Source organism: Diadema setosum, chromosome 12, assembly GCF_964275005.1.
Source record: "Diadema setosum chromosome 12, eeDiaSeto1, whole genome shotgun sequence".
NCBI lineage: Eukaryota > Metazoa > Echinodermata > Echinoidea > Diadematoida > Diadematidae > Diadema > Diadema setosum.
In genome coordinates this window covers 8,538,195-8,556,528 of record NC_092696.1, presented here as the reverse complement: position 1 = coordinate 8,556,528, position 18,334 = coordinate 8,538,195, and the positions used below count along the sequence as shown (strand labels likewise).

General features: G+C 39.3%; 1 protein-coding gene across 1 annotated transcript in view; it reads right to left on the bottom strand.

The window, feature by feature from the left end:
- The window catches only part of LOC140236339 (liprin-beta-1-like), a 94,350-nt gene extending 77,214 nt beyond the window's left edge, over window positions 1–17,136 (bottom strand). The window contains exons 1-2 of the mRNA XM_072316295.1: window positions 16,388–17,136; window positions 10,627–10,856 (exon numbers count right to left, since the gene is read on the bottom strand). Coding sequence (XP_072172396.1) covers window positions 10,627–10,856; window positions 16,388–16,460 — 303 coding nt within the window. The 5' untranslated portion in view covers window positions 16,461–17,136. The remainder of the gene's footprint in view (window positions 1–10,626; window positions 10,857–16,387) is intronic.
- Window positions 17,137–18,334: the final 1,198 nt, after the last annotated feature.

Sequence of the window (18,334 nt, the reverse complement as noted above, 5' to 3'; positions counted from 1 at the left end):
ATTTTTAAAGATTCCTTCATTTTGGGGGGTTTGGGCCCCCCTGAGGGCCCCCCGGGGGGAGGGGGGGGGGGGGCATGGTGCCCATTGTAACAAATTGAGATCCTAACCCCCTAGGGATGCTACCTGCCAAGTTTGGTGAAAATGGGTCAAGGGGTTCTCAAGAAGAAGATGAAAATGTACAATTTAGGCCCCATTAGGACCCCTCCCCACCCCCCTCCCTTGGGTCCCAAGGGGGCACCCCTGAATCTGCCATGAACAAACTTGAAACTACAGTCATCAACGTACTAACTCATAGTATTAACTTTAGCTCTATCACTTCTGGTTCTAGAGAAGAAGATTTTTACAGATTCCTTAATTTTGGGGGGTTTGGGCCCCCTGGGGGCCCCCTGGGTGGGGCATGGTGCCCATTTTAACAAATTGAGTTCCTAACCCCCTAGGGATGCTACCTGCCAAGTTTGATGAAAATCGGTCTTGGGGTTTTCAAGAAGAAGATGAAAATGTAAAAAGTTTACGCACGACGCACGACGCACGACGGACACCGGACGAAGGGCGATCGCAATAGCTCACATGAGCCTTTGGCTCAGGTGAGCTAAAAACTCCAGCACACAAAAGCTTTGACAATTGTGCTGTTACTGTAAAACGAGGAATGTTTGTGCGCATTTTAATTTCGCAAATTTTGCGAGAGCCAAGATTCGCGAAATTAAAATGCACATGAAAGTTCTTGTGTACACTATAAAGATAAAATGCATTGACAAACAGAGGCAACTCTCGAAAATTTCATGCTGCGAAAAAGGCTATTCGCTCCAATTCACAAAATTTCATGCCACAAAAATATTGTGATTTACAGTACTTCTGAAACATTTCAAAATCATTCAAACTCCTGTGTGTCTCGAATGATGTTGCTGAACTAAAATCTTTTTTTTTTGCACCAATAGCTACACAACTTTATTTCAAAAGTAGACACAAGGTATGTCAACCAAGTTCAGGCCCCGTCTAGCTGAGTATCAATTAGAGTACAGCGCAGTCCAATGCTGGTGAAGTGATAGCTTCCGATAAATAATTGTGAAATTTGGAAGTGATACAGAAGCGATTCATTGACGGTATAACCTCTATAGGAAGTACCAGCAATCATCAATTTTGCTGTTAAAACCATAAAAAGCCTACTCCTAAAAAGTCCCATGTGAGGATATGCCAACTGGCCCCCATGTCATATTTCAATTTTAGACCAAAAGCTTGGCAAATGTGTCAAAAATTTTACTATCGTTTCTCGATATTCTTGATAATAAAATGTCTACTACTACAACTGCTTTTTAGATTCATAGAAAAGTTAACTATATGTGTAAACCTGAAATGAAGTCTTTTTGTAAACACATGTAATCTTTGTTTTACAAAATATCATTTTTCTTTGCCACTCACAGGTATTACAGAACTTTGTTGTAAGTCTTCAAATCCATTACTGGCCTTTCATACAGCATTCCCATGTTTGCTTGTTTGTTTTTACTTGATCAATCATTTAACTCATATTTTGAGACATTTTTTTAATCATTCTATGGCTACAATACTTTAAAAATCACACCTTTTAAACTCAAGCATTTATATGTTGCCATATTATAGACAGAAATACAATTGGTATTTCAATCTTGTGTATTTACATACACTGTTCCAAGAAGAGAATTTGTTTTAAAGTAATGCTACTTCTATTTCAATTTGTTTCAAAATCTATATAATTCATGCACATTGTACTTGTACATTGTATGTGCTTGTAATACAGATAATCCAGTTTGAGAGGAAATGTGTGGCAACGCTATGAAACGTCAATATTCAAACTTTCTTCATATTTGAAACTTTCAGTGTGATTTATTTGTTTGACTTTACTACAAACTCTACAAAAAAAAAAAATCAAATTGAATGTGGCGTGATGTTTCTCTTTAAGCCACAGCTGGCCTACTTCCCTCCACATGAGCTGTCCTACCCTCAGAGGGGTGAAGTGGGAAGTTGGGGAACGCACTTCACCTGGTTTATCTGACAGATTTACCCCTGACACTGCCGAATATTACTCTGACGCAAGATCTCTGACGTAAAGAAGGCGGTCTAAACACCAGAAAACGCTCGCATCTCGATGCCAGGCATACAAAAATGTGGACTAGCAGCTGAGGTTTCCAAATATAAACTTGGCAAAAGCATAAAACAACAACAAAATGGAGATCCAATTGGAAGCATTAAAGGCACAATTTTCTTGCTCACCTACATTGTGCTATTTATGCTCATTTAGAGGTGATGAGAGCAAAAATGCAATCCAACATCTTGGTACAATTGCCAAGGTGACTAAAACATTCCTGCAGTACAGCAAGAGAAGACACCAAAGAAAATTTGGTGAGATAATCTTGCGTACTCTACATCAGCGCTGCCAACATTGGAAACTAGTTGAGAGTGGGACTCCCATAAGCCAATGCTATAATTTAGGAGTCAAAATGAGTGAGATCAATAGAAATGCATGCAAATGAAATAAAGTTTTAGAGTGAGAAAAGACCAAAATGAGTGAGTCTCACTCTCAATGAGTGAGAGTTGGCAGCCCTGCTCTACATGCATCTTTAATGATGAAAAAGAAAAAGTAATTCCCAAATCAGAGGCTCTCATTAAAGTGTTGTGCAAAGCCAGTTTGTAATTCATAGCTCATGTGCACATTTCTAAACGGAAACTTTTTTTTTCTTCAGTTGACGAGGCATTTCATTCATTTTCAAAATGACATTCCTTATATGCATTTAAGCTTGCTGATGTATTGTACAGTGTACCAATTCATGGAAGTCTTGTTCACACAAAGAATGAACATGCATCTACCAGACCACATGACCATTTTGGCTCATCAATGAATGCTCAGCGAAGTATGGAGGAGATACAATACATGTATGCATACATTTCTGAGAGTTCTCCTGCAGGATATTAGAGGGATACTTGGCACCTACACAACATGTGAAGAGTTTGTTCGCAAAAACCGATAAGTCCATTTTTGAAGATTTTGAAGTACAGTCTCTGTCATAAAGTACAAAATGATACCTTTTAAATGATATATTGGTCACTACATATAAAGGTACATTTTTGAAGTTATGGTCAAAAGAAGCAAAAATTTTCTTATTATTCTCTTTATTTTTCTTGACCTTTAATCGCAAATATCTCCATTTGGCAAATATGGACTTATCGGTTTTTGCAAACAAACTCTTCATATGTACAATTGTATGACATGCGAGTGTCAAACCATGCCATCCTCATCGCAGCCAACAGCTTGACATCAGAACACACTGTTCTACCTGTATCAGATTTTTACACCATAACGACTTTCACTTTCGTAATACGATGACAGTGGTGGTTGCACTTCTCTTCACTTCCTCTCCTTTGTTGTGTTTCTTCAGGATTCTCGGTAGATGACACTTTAAAGGGATCGTATAGTTTTGGTTGAGACGTAATATCAGGTTTCTAACATTTTTGGTGAGATAATGAGAAACCTCTTATTAAATATGAAAAAGCATGTAATTCTATGAGGAATTCAGTGTTTCTTTGATGAAAATTGGTTTTGAAATGGCTGAGATATCCAAAAAGAGCGATTCTAATAAAGTGTGGGACCCACATCTTATTACGATCGCTTTGTTTTACCTTGTTTTTAGATGTTTCAGTCATTCCAAACCCAATTTTCATCAAATAAACTTTGAATTCCTCTTAAAATGGTATATTCTGTACTACATCATAAGTGTTTTCTTGGTATCTTGCAAAAAGTTAAAAGCCCAATTCTCATCTCCACCAATACTGTACCATCCCTTTAAAAGCATCCATTGAAACATGATGACAAAAACGAAAAGATGCAATTCTTTCATCTCAACTGAAGGCACGGTGGTGGTGATGGCTTTTTCGAAAGTCTGGGGGGGGGGGGGAATCCCCCTACTACTTGCCTCATACTCAAGGTCATATGCTCAGGATATTATTGCAGATTGTAGTGCTCAGGGAACTTACAGTACAATGTGTACATGTAATAATTACTGAGTTTACACATTGAAACATGAAGAAGACGGATCAGTCCATGAACAACTCAAAATCTCTGCAAAATGATAATATGATCTAATTATTACTTCACAAAAAAAAAAAAACAGTTTGTACCACAGGTTTATTAATATACATTTTGCAGAACTGATAATTGACTGAGTTTCTTTTTTTTTTCTTTATTACAGAGATGAACGAATTGAATTCATTATGTCAACAGGATTATTATTTGTGGTAAACACAAAGCCTGGGATACACAGAGAGTCCAGAGAAACTTGCCTTGTCATGCATGCTTGTGAAACACAAAAATCAGATGTGCACACACATACTATACACAGATAAGATTTGGATTCCTCTTCACTGGTCAATAATGATTTTGAAACTTGATATTCATCAGCTTTTCAGCAAGAGCAGAGCAACAAAAACCTGCCTTTCCGTGCTGTGATGAGCGATATCTTCTTTGAAAGGTCGCGCAGAAAATGGTGAAAAGGCACGGAGACGAACTAGATGACAGCACACATCCCATCACTCATATTCATCCTGACCACTGCAGGATGCAAAACAAACAGTCAGATCCAGCTGATTTCGGCGAGCGTTCACTGGTGCAGGGTATACGGATCTTTGATATGATGACATACATCTGTAGTGCCCCGGATTCAAAATCTTTAAGTTTCTCTTGAAACCTGCCAGAGTAATACTCGCGTGGAAAATCAAAGTGTAGTGCAGTTGCAAATGCAAGCGTGCAGCCACGGTTTTTATGTATGCCTCTGCCACAAAGTGTTGCCAGCGGCATTGTTTTGGGGTTGTCCGTTCATCCGTCAAAAGTTGTGTTTCGACTTTAATTGCAAATTCTCTACTGCATGAATTTAATAATGTACAAATACAGTATTATGACTGTAACTTGCTTTTTAAAGACAACTGAACTGTAATGTAATTGTACACTACAACCACACCACAGACAGTACAAAGATATGGAGAAGAAAGGGCAGACAGTCGATGGATCATAAAAATGATTTCAAAATTTACAACATGGAAGGAAGGAAAGCAGACAAGGGAATGAGCAGTTAAACACACTGCAGCACTTGTCAAAATATCAAGTGGCAGAATTTTGCTGAATATGACATGAATTTCCCGCAATTCCTGTCCTCCGGCCAATGAAGCACACTCCTGTTAATCTCCCGCGTTAAACTTGGAGTTTGCAATTTGTGTTTGTAATGAAGAAATACTGATAATTGCCTTGATGATAATAGCTCTTTCTGACTAGACATCCCTACTTCCATCTAATCCAATCAGTTGATGGCATTTGCCTTCAGACAGAGTAACTCGACTTTTTAATAGCAGACGCCTAGACCTATCAGGGGTCAGCAAATTAAAGTGGAATATCACTTTTTTTATTGTTGTTGATTGCTTTGCCTGCAGCCCCATCTTTTGGGCAGAAACAACGTAAACTTTCATCATTTTTGTAAGTGTATAAAGGGTATATGAAGTGTGGTGTAACAACAGGCATGCACAATGCAACTTGTCACACTGTGTCAACGTCAAAATGAGCTGGGTAATCTATATAATTTCTGTTTGAAACAAATCTATAGATATCACAAGATACTAGACCTGTTGTATTGTATTACCTTTGAAAAAGAAATATTCAAGGTGTATACTGTAACTTGTTATGAATAGCTTTGCAGGAAGGGATGCTTTAAGAATTCTGCTTTAATGAATTTCAAAATGGGTATGCTGATTTTTTGTGCAGTTTGTTTTGGGATGAAATGAGCCATGAATGTTCTGATGATTTTGAATGGGAAGGAAGTTTTTCAAGGCATCTGATGCCCCCCTGTTCCGAAACATTGTAAGAGCCATCTTCTATTGGTTCACAATGTAAACCCCTTCATGCACTTTCCCTTGCTGTACCCACATTTATACTGGTCATTGCAATCGTCTGCAGGAATCGTAATGAATGCTTCACTGTGTTGGAAAGACTTAATCAAATTATTCTGGCCCAATTTGCTCCCGGAGATATGGAACACAGGCCAATCGGGGTCTGGTCATCTGCCCAGCAAGATTAATCAAACTCTAATCTCGATAACGGAAGCTTGAATAATCACAGTGCGTATTTTGAAAGTTTAATAAATGTCCTCGTGTGCAAAAGCACACAAACATACATTTGTAAAGTGTACACCTTTATGTATAGAGCCTGTGAGTTACAGTAAAGACTTTCTGGTACAGTGCAATGTATTATCTGTCTTGCCATGTTGCACGACCAGCAAAGCATATTAATGTAAAACAAATTTTGTGTGATATACTACACCAAATGCACTCACAAAGGTACGGACACTATACAGTATACAGTACACCTGTCTTTAATACAATGTTGCACAGCATGTGAAGCATATTGACAACACGAGGCATTACAGTATGTGCAATACCATGCTTTCATGCACAATTCTGCATCTCATTCACGTCAGAGACAACTGCAACACGTTTAACTTCTTACACATTATAAATACAGGGCTGACATTTATAGTGCAATCTACACTCCACCTCAGAACTAAAAATCCTTATACACAGTGTGTGAGAGGTTTGCCATTTTATCTTGTTTTCCAGAGCTGAAAACTCAGCAACTTGCAATAATTGTAATTCTCAAGATGATCTTGAGAGTTTAAAGCACAGTCATTCAGTGCCAAGCGGAAAAGGTAGTGGAATAGGATCTTCCAAAATTACCGAGTATTGAAAGTAACATACATTGTATCTGGTGATTTTTTTTTTCTCTCTCTCTGGTGAAATGTGGTGTTTAAGAGCCTTTGAAATATTTGCATATAATGCATTCTATACAAATACATGTACATGTGTGTGTAATTTTCTGTCTCTTTACAAGATCAATAGGCAATTCTTCAAATAGCTCTTCATGTCTCTTTAAAAATATGCCCTATCCAATATCATCTTGGTGCCACTCCGTTCTGATTGGCCAATGAAGGGAAGCCGACTCAGGGTCATGCTTGAGCGCACGAAGAGATGACATGTACAGTGTATTATACTTTGCCGCCAAAAGGCAAAATATTAGGAAAACACCAGACTATAATTGGAAATTCAACAAAGCACAAGGTTTTGCTCCTCCTGAATAATATTTGAATAGTTTTTGTTTGTTTGTATTGTTCAATCTTGTGAAGAATTTATGATGCAAAATATTACAGCTTCTTTACTGTTTCCATGACAATATACTGAAAATGAATAAATTCACTATTAGATCAAAAAGATAGTAGTATCAAAGTTTTGCAACTGTACTCTCATCTCTTCTACGTTGTACGCAAAAGGCAGAACTTTCTGTAATGGTATGTTGCTCCTTTTCTTTTCAAGCAAAGTTTGGACAGTTTCTCTCAAAAAATATTCCATTCTTTATAATATCAAACGTTCAAACCCTTCTATGAGTTTGGAAAACTGATCCGTTTGTTGGAAAATTAAAACATTCAAAACACATGGGATGGCTTGATCACACACAGGTCTACTGGTAGGAAAACCACTTTCAGTTGTCCACTCAAATGTTCATCTTTTCTTGTAATTAGTGAAAGAATGTGTGATGGATAATGAAAAAAAAAAATGACTATATAAGTGTATGATATTAACTACATTGGCTTTGAGTTCAAGAAAACACTTTTTGACACAGTTTTCTACCAGATAATGGCAAAGTCCTTCTTCTTCTTGGGTTACCCAGACCCAGAAAATCTTTCTTGAGTGCTTTCTTCAACTCTTTCATTATAAAACATTTACAATAAAATTAGCACCTGAAACACAAGATTCAAAAAACTTCACAGAATTATCAAGAATCAAATGGAACCTCTTTAAAAAGTTGTTGAACTCAAAGCATCAAAGTTATTATTGTACCTGTATTATCAGAAATAGCTTGTGCAAACGAAAGAGTTTGTTCATACTCCATTCACAATCTTGTGTCTTCATTGCAAAGCAAACAGGTAATTGTTGTTCGCATAATAATACATCATCACGACAAGAAACGTGACAATTACTGACATGTGGGAGAGATATACAGGTCATAATCTCCACGAGTAAATATTTGTCTCGCGGGGTACCTTTAAGAGTGCAAACATTACCTTAAGCAAACACATCGTGCACCTGAAGAATAGAAGCAGTAAGGAGTGCAGTGTTAAATGTGTAGTGATGTTTTATAACAATGTTTAAATCACAGGTACCATGACATTGTTTTCGACCCTTTCTGTAGGTACAATGTATGCTTTAAAAAGTGTCACTTGGCAAAGAAAACCCTAGATAGTGTTGAACATGTTCTCTAACGTCCCTGGCACAGAAAGGGCTCAGAGGTAACCAAACAGCTGTGAGTATGTTAGATGTTGCTATGGCAACTACACCTGCAAGTCTCCATTGTCCAAGGTTACATTATCATTTTTGTTTGTTGTTGTTGTCCTTTACTTTCTCTACCAAATGTGCTTGCAGTGCAAGTTTGGTGTAAAAACCTTTCTCCTCTTCAGCTATAGTTTTTAAATAATGCAATATCCTTTTAATACACTGTACATCCTCACTACAAACTCATATTAATACAGTTGTAGCAAGTGAACTTAATATTCTTCCCAAAGGAGAGACCTATCATATACTCAATACCACTAGCTTTGAGTCTCTTTTCAGTTTGAGTACCAGTTTCAAACATATCACAACAGCTTTCAACTTCTAGGCTAGACTAGAAACAAACTGATTGGGACATTTTTAACCAGTACTTTAACATGTGCAGTAGCAAGGGTGCAGTCATGGTTGAACATCAAATAGGCATTTCTTGTTCACTTGTGTTTGCTTTGTGGTTTTGCCTGGTTACATTTACAATGCAGTGCATCAAAGGGACAGTATGCAAAGCCTGCTTGGTGAGCTGCATGCACAACATTGTACAGTCACTCATGGCTAGCACTTTTTTCCACAGCACCAAGATCTGCTTTGCTGAAAATGTCTATCAAACTATCCTCACATTTTCATCTACAAAAATGCTTCCAAAGTCATCTCATGCATGTTTGAGACCACTTCTGGTTTGCGGATGTTCCAATATTTCGATACTTTCTGTCAAAGTTTAGTTTTGTTTTACAAACAACCATCTAATCTCTAGTAGTATTGTAGATATAATACACAAGTATCAAACCACAATGAAAAGTGGTTCGCACACTTAAAAGAGGTTTGTACTTCAGGTCTAGTTAAAGGGCCACTCATCCTGGTCTACATGTACAGTCTGTATTAATTATTAGTGTTGGTGTAATGGTGGTGTCTGCACGGTTTCTGCACAAAACTGCAGAATCAGTCAGGTGATGCATTACCACAACGAAGATCAATCATTCCATCGAGACTTCTGCATGTTTGTATCACACGAAACATCACTTTGGTAGAGAAGCAATACAACTTGCTACTCTGAATAATGCATGGTATATACATAATGTCAACCAATGCCTAAAGGAGCAACTGCACTCAACTGCAATGTACAGTGTACATGGGGTTGTCAAATACCAGCAAGCAATCAAAATGGATAGACATGATCATCTGACAGTAGACCCATATTGTTCTGGGGGACGTTCTCTGTCAAGGGAACTATTTTGTAAAATTGGCTCAGGAGAAATCTTTAGTATGCATCACAGGCATAAAACCAAAAAGGCACCACAGCAGAGTACTCAATTTGCATAACTAGCTATGTACAATGTACATGTAGGTAGAGCAGCTAAAGCTTGAGTTGTTGAATAAAGTGATGCTACGACAATGACCACCACAGAAAATACAAATTGTAGGTTGAAGGAGTTCCTAAATTTCAAGGCACTTTCTACACTGTCGAACAATGAGAAAAGTCGTCTGAGCACAGACCTCTGCCAATCAGCTAATTTCCACCAATACACACATGCTAAAAATGCCACAGAAGGGCTCATTTACCATCTTCCAGCTGCACGGCGCCTCACCCGAGCACAGTACACGATTAAGAGCGCGTATGCAAACCTCAAATACTTGCAGCTTGAACTCCCAAGTTCATTGACCCTATCTACAAAAAGACAAGAATTCTTTCAAAAACCAATAAAAATTCCCGGATCACTACCAGAATTGAATCATCTGCTCCTTGTGTCATTATCAACTCTTCCTGCAAGTTTCATTCCAATCCGTTCACAACTTTTTAGGTTATTTTGCAAACAGACAAACCAACCCTGATGATCACTTAACCTCCTCCCTTGGGATGCATGTACAAGTGTATGGTATTATAATAAAAGGATGATGATCTTGTTATTCAAAACATTGAGAATGCTAATACATCACAGTTTGAAAGGTTATGTTTAACCCGTTGAGGACGGACTGATTTTGCTACAACACGCATTTCCCATAGACACCTGCCCGAGTATACTCGGGACTCGTCCTCAACGGGTTAAAGGAAAGTAATAAGCCTCTGGATTTCATCTCTGGAGTCTTACATTATTGTAGCTCTCTCAAGAGCATTCCAAACCCTGAAGATGGATCATTCTGTGTACCAAGAATCATTGATGTTATGTATCAACTGTATAGGGAAACATCATATCTCAGAGGGAAGAATTTATTAGAGACAATAGCCATTTACAATGTACTCACCCTCTGGTCGCCTAGCAACCGGACAATGTACTGTTTGGTGGAGTCTTCGATGCGATCCCTCAGGAGGTTCTCCTCCCCATTCTCGATGGCTCGCTCGGCGGCGAAGCGCAGCTCATCCACCAGACGCGGCACGTCGGCGTGGGAGCCATTCTCCACCGGGTGCGTGATGTTTACCCGGTTCTCGTTGACGACGACGTCGTTCTCGTAGTCCATCGATTGCAGGCGAGTTCCTACATGCGCAGAGAGAGAGAGAGAGGTGGCAGAACAAAGGTGGCACAGAAAGATCACGTCAGTGGTAGCACGGGGGCAAAGAAAGATGCCAGCTGCCTGTACAAGTACAATGTAGTACCCCTAGGCACTCAATTTTGTATAATGACGAACTTTTCTTTAAACCTTGGCAAAAAAGTAGGGCATTCTGGAATCGAACATCACAAAACTTGCACTACCAAAAGGGAAGACAGTACAAGCTCAGCATTGAAGTTACATGTATCAACTTTAAAAAAAGACATTCTGATTTTTTTTTCTTCTTAAATTTGGCTTGAACACACATCACACACACACCAAAAAAAAAAAAAACATACATGTGCAAGTTGTTACACAACTGTATACCTTTTGATCAAAACACTGTAATCACACAAAGGCACCTTGTTCATTCTTAAAACCTGAAATTTCACCAAAAAAATTTTTGCACACATTCACATCTTTTTAAAGACAATCTGGTACCAATGGGAAGTATTTATATCAATAGTACAAGATGACTTTGACTGAACAAAAGATACACAATGTACCACCTCTAAGGTGTACGTGCTAGTGCATAGCTTGATTTCCGCACAAAAAATGTCTATGATATTCCAGCCAAATTCCGCAAACAACCAGTGATCAATGTCAGGTTTCCTTGTAAACTGAGCAATTTCCTGCCTGATACTATACAACATCCACACAGTACCTTTGACGGTGCGTAAGAACTCTGTGTCATACGTTAACGCTGAAGACAGTGATCTCAATTCCTGAACTGTAAAAATACTTCCTTCCTTGCAATGGACTACAGGGGCATTCCAAACAAGAAGTGCACTATCACAATTGTGCAATGCATGACTATAAAACTACCTTGAGACAATCTGCGCTATTCAGATACACGATGTAATCGTACATCCAGCCAACACAACCATGCAGTCGTGTTAATACCGATGCACGCGCCACTGAAGAATGGAAGGGCCGAGAGTTTCAGGATTTCACACACTGATAAACACAGGAAACTGACCACTATTATCACTCACAGAGGGTTTATGGGTATGATTTCACAAGCGCTATTTAGAAACACTCCAGGAAATACCGGACGGTCATTAACACACACGTGAACAATAGCCAGTGGTCATCCAAAATGCTGTCCGGTATTAAAGGGCTCAATGCGAGATCAGGTGGACACAACACAAAGCTACCAACAGGGTACAGCAAAGGTATAGGCCTACTGTACACACAGCACAAAATCCCACTTCAGAACTTGTGGGCTGTCACTCTTCAATAACACAGGCCATCCACATGAAAGCCAGAGTTGTGATTCCACAGCAAGCACAGACCTACTGTATTGTGTTGCATTGGTTATTGGTGCACATTAAAGCTACCCATCTTTAGACTCCTGCGTAAGAATGGATTAACACTCCATCCCACCACGCATGAGCTGCCCGAAAGAATGCCTACCCTACGAAAGTAAAGCTCCAAGGGTAAAACACACATTTTCCTTTCTGACAACAACAACAACAGAAAAGCCAAACAAACAAGTCACACATTTAGCAGAGAAGTCATAATTAAGGATGCATGAAAACCGCATTCATCATTGTGACAAGCTTCCACATTAAAGGCATAGTTTACCATTTGCAGATGAAACAAAAAACGCAGCATTAGTGCTTTAAACTAGTTCTAAAATGCGAGTTAGGGATAGAAACAACCACTGTAAAAAAAAAAACTGAATCTGTATAATCGATGTAAAGTATTCTTAAATACACAAATTGTGAACAATAGTTATGATAAGAATATTTCCAGATTAGATAAAACCGTCTACAGTTACGGTTTATTGAGAAAAATACTGATATCTCCTTATATTTTAGGCTTTATTGCAAAAATTTTAAATGGTAGGTTGTTTTGTGATACAACAGACCTACACATATGCATCAAACGTGATATCTTGAACATTTTTAAAATCACTGCTCCCAAAGGTAAACTGGACCTTTAACATGGCAATTGACAGATAAGGAATGTTTTGTTTTTCATGCCACATGGTCTCATCAAACAGTCTCACCCCCCTGGGGAAGCTTTGTCTCTATAAATGAGTGGGTAGTGTGCTATTCCAACTGGTTTAATAGTTTGGAGTTTGTAAAGTGGCTCGCATTTAAAGGTCCTATCCCCTTTGCAAACGTCCCAAAATTTTGCATGGTTGAAGAATAATGTCTCCCAACATGATGTATGAAATCTTTACAGTAATACACTTCAGAGTTTGGGGATTATACAAGAAATACAAAAATAGCCCCATGTTACGCGAGAATATGCTCCCAATTACTACCAAGAATAACGGTCGGAATTTTTCGGGGTCCAAATATATTCACTGGAAATCTACAATGTATAGTACTGCTTCCTCCTCTACAAATGTATCATACACTGTACAAGTAAAAAAGTTTCCTGTTCCATTATTCTGAGGAAAGGTCTGAATCACCTTCCTCTGTAATATATCAGCTTGTGAAAGGAATTCAATTTCCACAGTTGCCAAAGGGATGTATACACAAACTATAAAATACACCAGACTATAAAAGAGCAAACTCTTGAAATAAATCTCAGTATATGATCTCAACCATTGCAAATATAATCCCTTGTAGAGTTCTTTTTGCCTTCACTTCATTTAAAAAAAAAAATCAAACAAAATTCATGATGAGAATGATCATACACTATGATAACAGTCCTACAGATAACATAGACAGTAACATCAGTTTCACACTTAAAAACCGAAGCAAAAAATCACACTTTTTCTCCAAAATATGGGTTTCTACAGTCTCATAGTGGAATGATGCACGTCCACAATGTACTGCACACATCCGATACTGATATAATACAAGCTAATGTACACCGAGTACAGTTTATATGATACACCAAGTGGAAAAAGGACTTGAAAGTAAAAATGATATGTTCGATAGTACGATATGACCATGTGACATACTAAATCACAAAAACACAAAGTTTGTCGTTGTGTAAACAACTTTGCAAAAACCTGCAGAGAAAAATTTTTGTGGAAAACTTGACTCACCTAACATAACGACAGAACACATTTAGCAATCGAGACAGTTCTTTCCAAAGCATGTACTACAATGTATAGTGTGTATCCCTGTGCAGCACTAAGATCTGTATGCCCGCGACGACGTTGCAGAACGGCGATATCTACCGCTTCAACAGTCACAGATGTTACCAGCTGTTGCGTGCCAAACTGTCTTTTTTGAAAACACGCAGGTGTTTCCACAAATATTCAGGAAGTGTCCGCTACGCCCTTCTTTATTTCTTCTTCTTCTGTTTACGTCGTTTTCGGGAGGAAGCTTTTACCAAATGGCAGACAACAGCGAGGTGAATCATCGGAGGCATTTAATTACGCTCGTGGCCCACTTTTTCTTTTGTGTTTTTCTCGCCCGAGGGGAATTTGGGACGTAATCTCTGTATTTGTGACCGCTATTAATAACAACATGGAGGTGAGTAATTTGTGGGCCGTGATCGAGCTACCACATTCCCCACTCAAATAGTAGGTACAGCATACAATGTGTGTGTGTGTGTGTGTGTGTGTGTGTGTGTGTGTGTGTGTCAAAAGAGTTTGGCACATTTCGTCATAAAGAATAAGAACAATCTTTTTATTCACATAATAGTTAAGCTTGCTTTCTGATTCCAAATAACAAGAGACCCGCGGGTCTAGCGCTCACCCGAGTATTGCAAGTTCACCTTTCACGCAGTCACTAATCTAAATTATTCACAGCTCTACTAAAATTTGACCAGGCATTCTCAAGAAGAAGATGAAAATGTACAATAAGGGCCCAAATTTTTTTTAAGATTCCTTAATTTGGGGGGATTGGGGGCCCCCTGGGGCCCTCTGGGTGGGGCATGGTGCCCATTTTGATAAATTGAGATTTTGATAAACTGAGGTTTTCAGGAAGAAGATGAAAATGTACAATTCAGGCCCCCATTTGGACCTTCCCAACCCCCCCCCCCCCTGCCCCCAAGAGGGGCACCCCTGGATTTGCTATGAACAAACTTGAAACTACAGTCATTAATGTACTCACTCCTAGTATTATCTTAGCTCTATAACTTCTGATTCTAGAGAAGATTTTTAAAGATTCCTTCATTTTGGGGGTTTCCCCCCCCCCCCCCCGGGGCCCCTGGGTGGGGAATGGTGCCCATTTTAATCAATTGAGATCCTAACCCCCTACGAATGCTACCTGCCAAGTTTGGTGAAAATTGGTCATGGGGTTCTCAAGAAGAAGATGAAAATGTATAATTTTGGCCCCATTAGGACCCCTCCCCACCCCCCTTCCCTGGGTCCCACGGGGGGCACCCCTGATTCTGCCATGAACAAACTTGAAACTACAATCATCAATGTACTAACTCATAGTATCAACTTAGCTCTATCACTTCTGGTTCTAGAGAAGAAGATTTTTACAGATTCCTTAATTTTGGGGGATTTGGGCCCCCCTGGGGCCCCTGGGTGGGGCATGGTGCCCATTTTAATCAATTGAGATCCTAACCCCCTAGGGATGCTACCTGCCAAGTTTGGTGAAAATTGGTCATGGGGTTCTCAAGAAGAAGATGAAAATGTATAATTTAGGCCCCATTAGGACCCCTCCCCACCCCCCTCCCCTGGGTCCCAAGGGAGGCACCCCTGATTCTGCCATGAACAAACTTGAAACTACAGTCATCAATGTACTAACTCATAGTATTAACTTAGCTCTATCACTTCTGGTTCTAGAGAAGAAGATTTTTACAGATTCCTTAATTTTGGGGGGGTTTGGGCCCCCCTGGGGGCCCCCTGGGTGGGGCATGGTGCCCATTTTAACAAATTGAGTTCCTAACCCCCTAGGGATGCTACCTGCCAAGTTTGATGAAAACCGGTCTTGGGGTTTTCAAGAAGAAGATGAAAATGTAAAAAGTTTACGCACGATGGACGACGGACGACGGACGACGGACGACGCACGACGGACGACGCACGACAGACGCCGGACGAAGGGCGATCGCAATACACTCATAGCTCACTTGAGCCTTTGGCTCAGGTGAGCTAAAAATGAATCAAAAGGAGAAGAGCCCTTTGGAAACAAATTGCAATTATATCACTTGACTTGGATATCAAGAAGCACAAGTTAATATAAATCATGATGATTACAAATCGTGCTATTATGAGAGCAAGTGGCATTAAACACATGTCAATGCATTCAAACTGAACTATACTTACCGCTGAAAATCATGTGCCATTAAAATTTCCTGTTGCTTCTTTTCATAGGGAATTCAGGTAAAAAGGATACAACTACAATTATATTCCATTTTAATAGTCCAAATATGTTCTTTAAACATCATACAATGTACCCCCTGAAATGCTATGAGACACCCACCTCCCCCCCCCCAAAAAAAAAAAAATATATATATATATATAATAAGAAGAAATAAATAAAGGAAAAGGATTTACTACAACCTTGAGAGTAAGAAGATCATTTCACAGCATTTGATCAAGTTACACTAAATGTACCTGCAATAATGTCATCCATCTGCTCTAGAGCTGCAGCCAGCATCTGGCTGGCATCTGATGCGAGATTCGTCATCCCGGTGCCTTGGCGACCCCTCCCTCAAATTATTCTGCGGTGCACAAAGTCTCAGCTTTCGAGAATTTCAACCAGAGAGAGAGAAGTACATTTGCACTGTACATGTATTTTAATCCGCTAATACTCCTTTCCTCAAGCATCAATTAATGGAAAATGTGATGGAGTTGTTCATTAAGTATTCTGTTCCATTTAAGTCATACTGCCTATAAAAGTAAAAACAAAAATAATTGGTGCAGCAACTCTTGGTCACATCATTTTAGGAAATCTACTCATCATCTACACGTAGCTGCCAAATCACGTTCTGGCATTTTCTTCAAGAATGAAGAGATAATTCACACTCCAGCATCATGCTTCCCACTTCATGTTGTGCCTTCTGGATAACACGGGAGTATGAATGCCTTTGCACCGTTGCTATGACTACCGCATCCACTTCTTAGTTTCCAAAACTCGGTCGATCAGACTTGCACCTCTCTCCTTTGACATACATAGGATTAGAGGGGGCGCTGTAATCTTACTCCGGACTTGGCTCGAAATCCTCAGAAGAACTCTCCATCAACCCAATTTAGGTCCACCACAGAGGCTCCGGTTAAATATTTTCTCTCGTGTTTGCATGAGGCTTCAAGCAAGGGTCTGCATAATGATCAAAAGTGAGCTGATTTGCTTGGCAGAGTATTAAAGTTCCTTCTACGTCATCACACGCTCACGCTCACGGTCCTTCAGGATAAAATGACATTTGGCAACTGCTGGAGAGATGCCAAATGAGAGCCCAAGTTACCATCAGAGAAACAAAATATCAAAATTTGGTTATCGCTTGCAGGAGGAAGAAGACTTCACCGCTGCCGAGCAGAAGATGACTGGTTTACGATCACCATCAGGAATCACGACGTTGACATCCCGAGTCAGGTGATGGCTCTCTTCAACAGTGACTTCCCCGGTAGCAACGCGGTCTCTCATGGGGAACACAGCGCCGGAATGAGATAACGGGAGTCCCGAAGTGTTTGCCCAGATGGTAGATAGGGGGCTTGTGAGCATTCTTCAGCACAGTCCCAAGCCTTTACTTTCCTGTAAGAATGTGCAAAAAATAAACACATGTCATTTATAAAATCAATCAGAATGAAAATTGAATAAAATTTGATGTGTACTACTAATTACTACAAAGTATTTTATCTCTGCATTCACTAAATTCAAATATAATACACATGCTGTACTACATGTAGAATGTTTAATTTGTTAGTTATTTCCCCAAGCAAAGGAGACAAATGTACTCAAACAAGACAACATGTCTCAGGCAAAGGGCATAGTGTCTTGATGCTAGTCATTGCCATGGAATTCGCCCCAATTGAGGTATAATCCATGGAGGATTCAGACATACTCGGCGAAAAATTGCAACGGGCGCCCAAATTCAATTTAGATCCACGGCACTTGTAATCGCTTCGCAAATCAGCAATGATTACCCAAATCATCCAGCGACAACTCTCGGACGGCTGCCAACTAATGGCCTGCATGCGTTGCCCTTGGCGATCAATATATTCCATCTACAGATGAGTCAAGAGTTCAATAGTCTTGCTGATGATACAACATGCACACTATAGCACTGCATCTATAGCTTTTTATCATACCACAAAATGTGAAACATTTTCTCACAGACTTTATAATAGATAACATGTATAAAGAAGACACGATTTCAAACAATATCAAGCACAAAGTAAGACTGACATCCAATTTCTATTTTCTACCCATTTCTAAAGAGATGAGATACACACATGTGTACCCACTTTGTCAAAAAATCAGATGTGTACAGGCATGGACCTATGTACAATGTACAATAGGTCCATGGCAGAGGTAACACATATTTTATAACTGTTTATAAAATG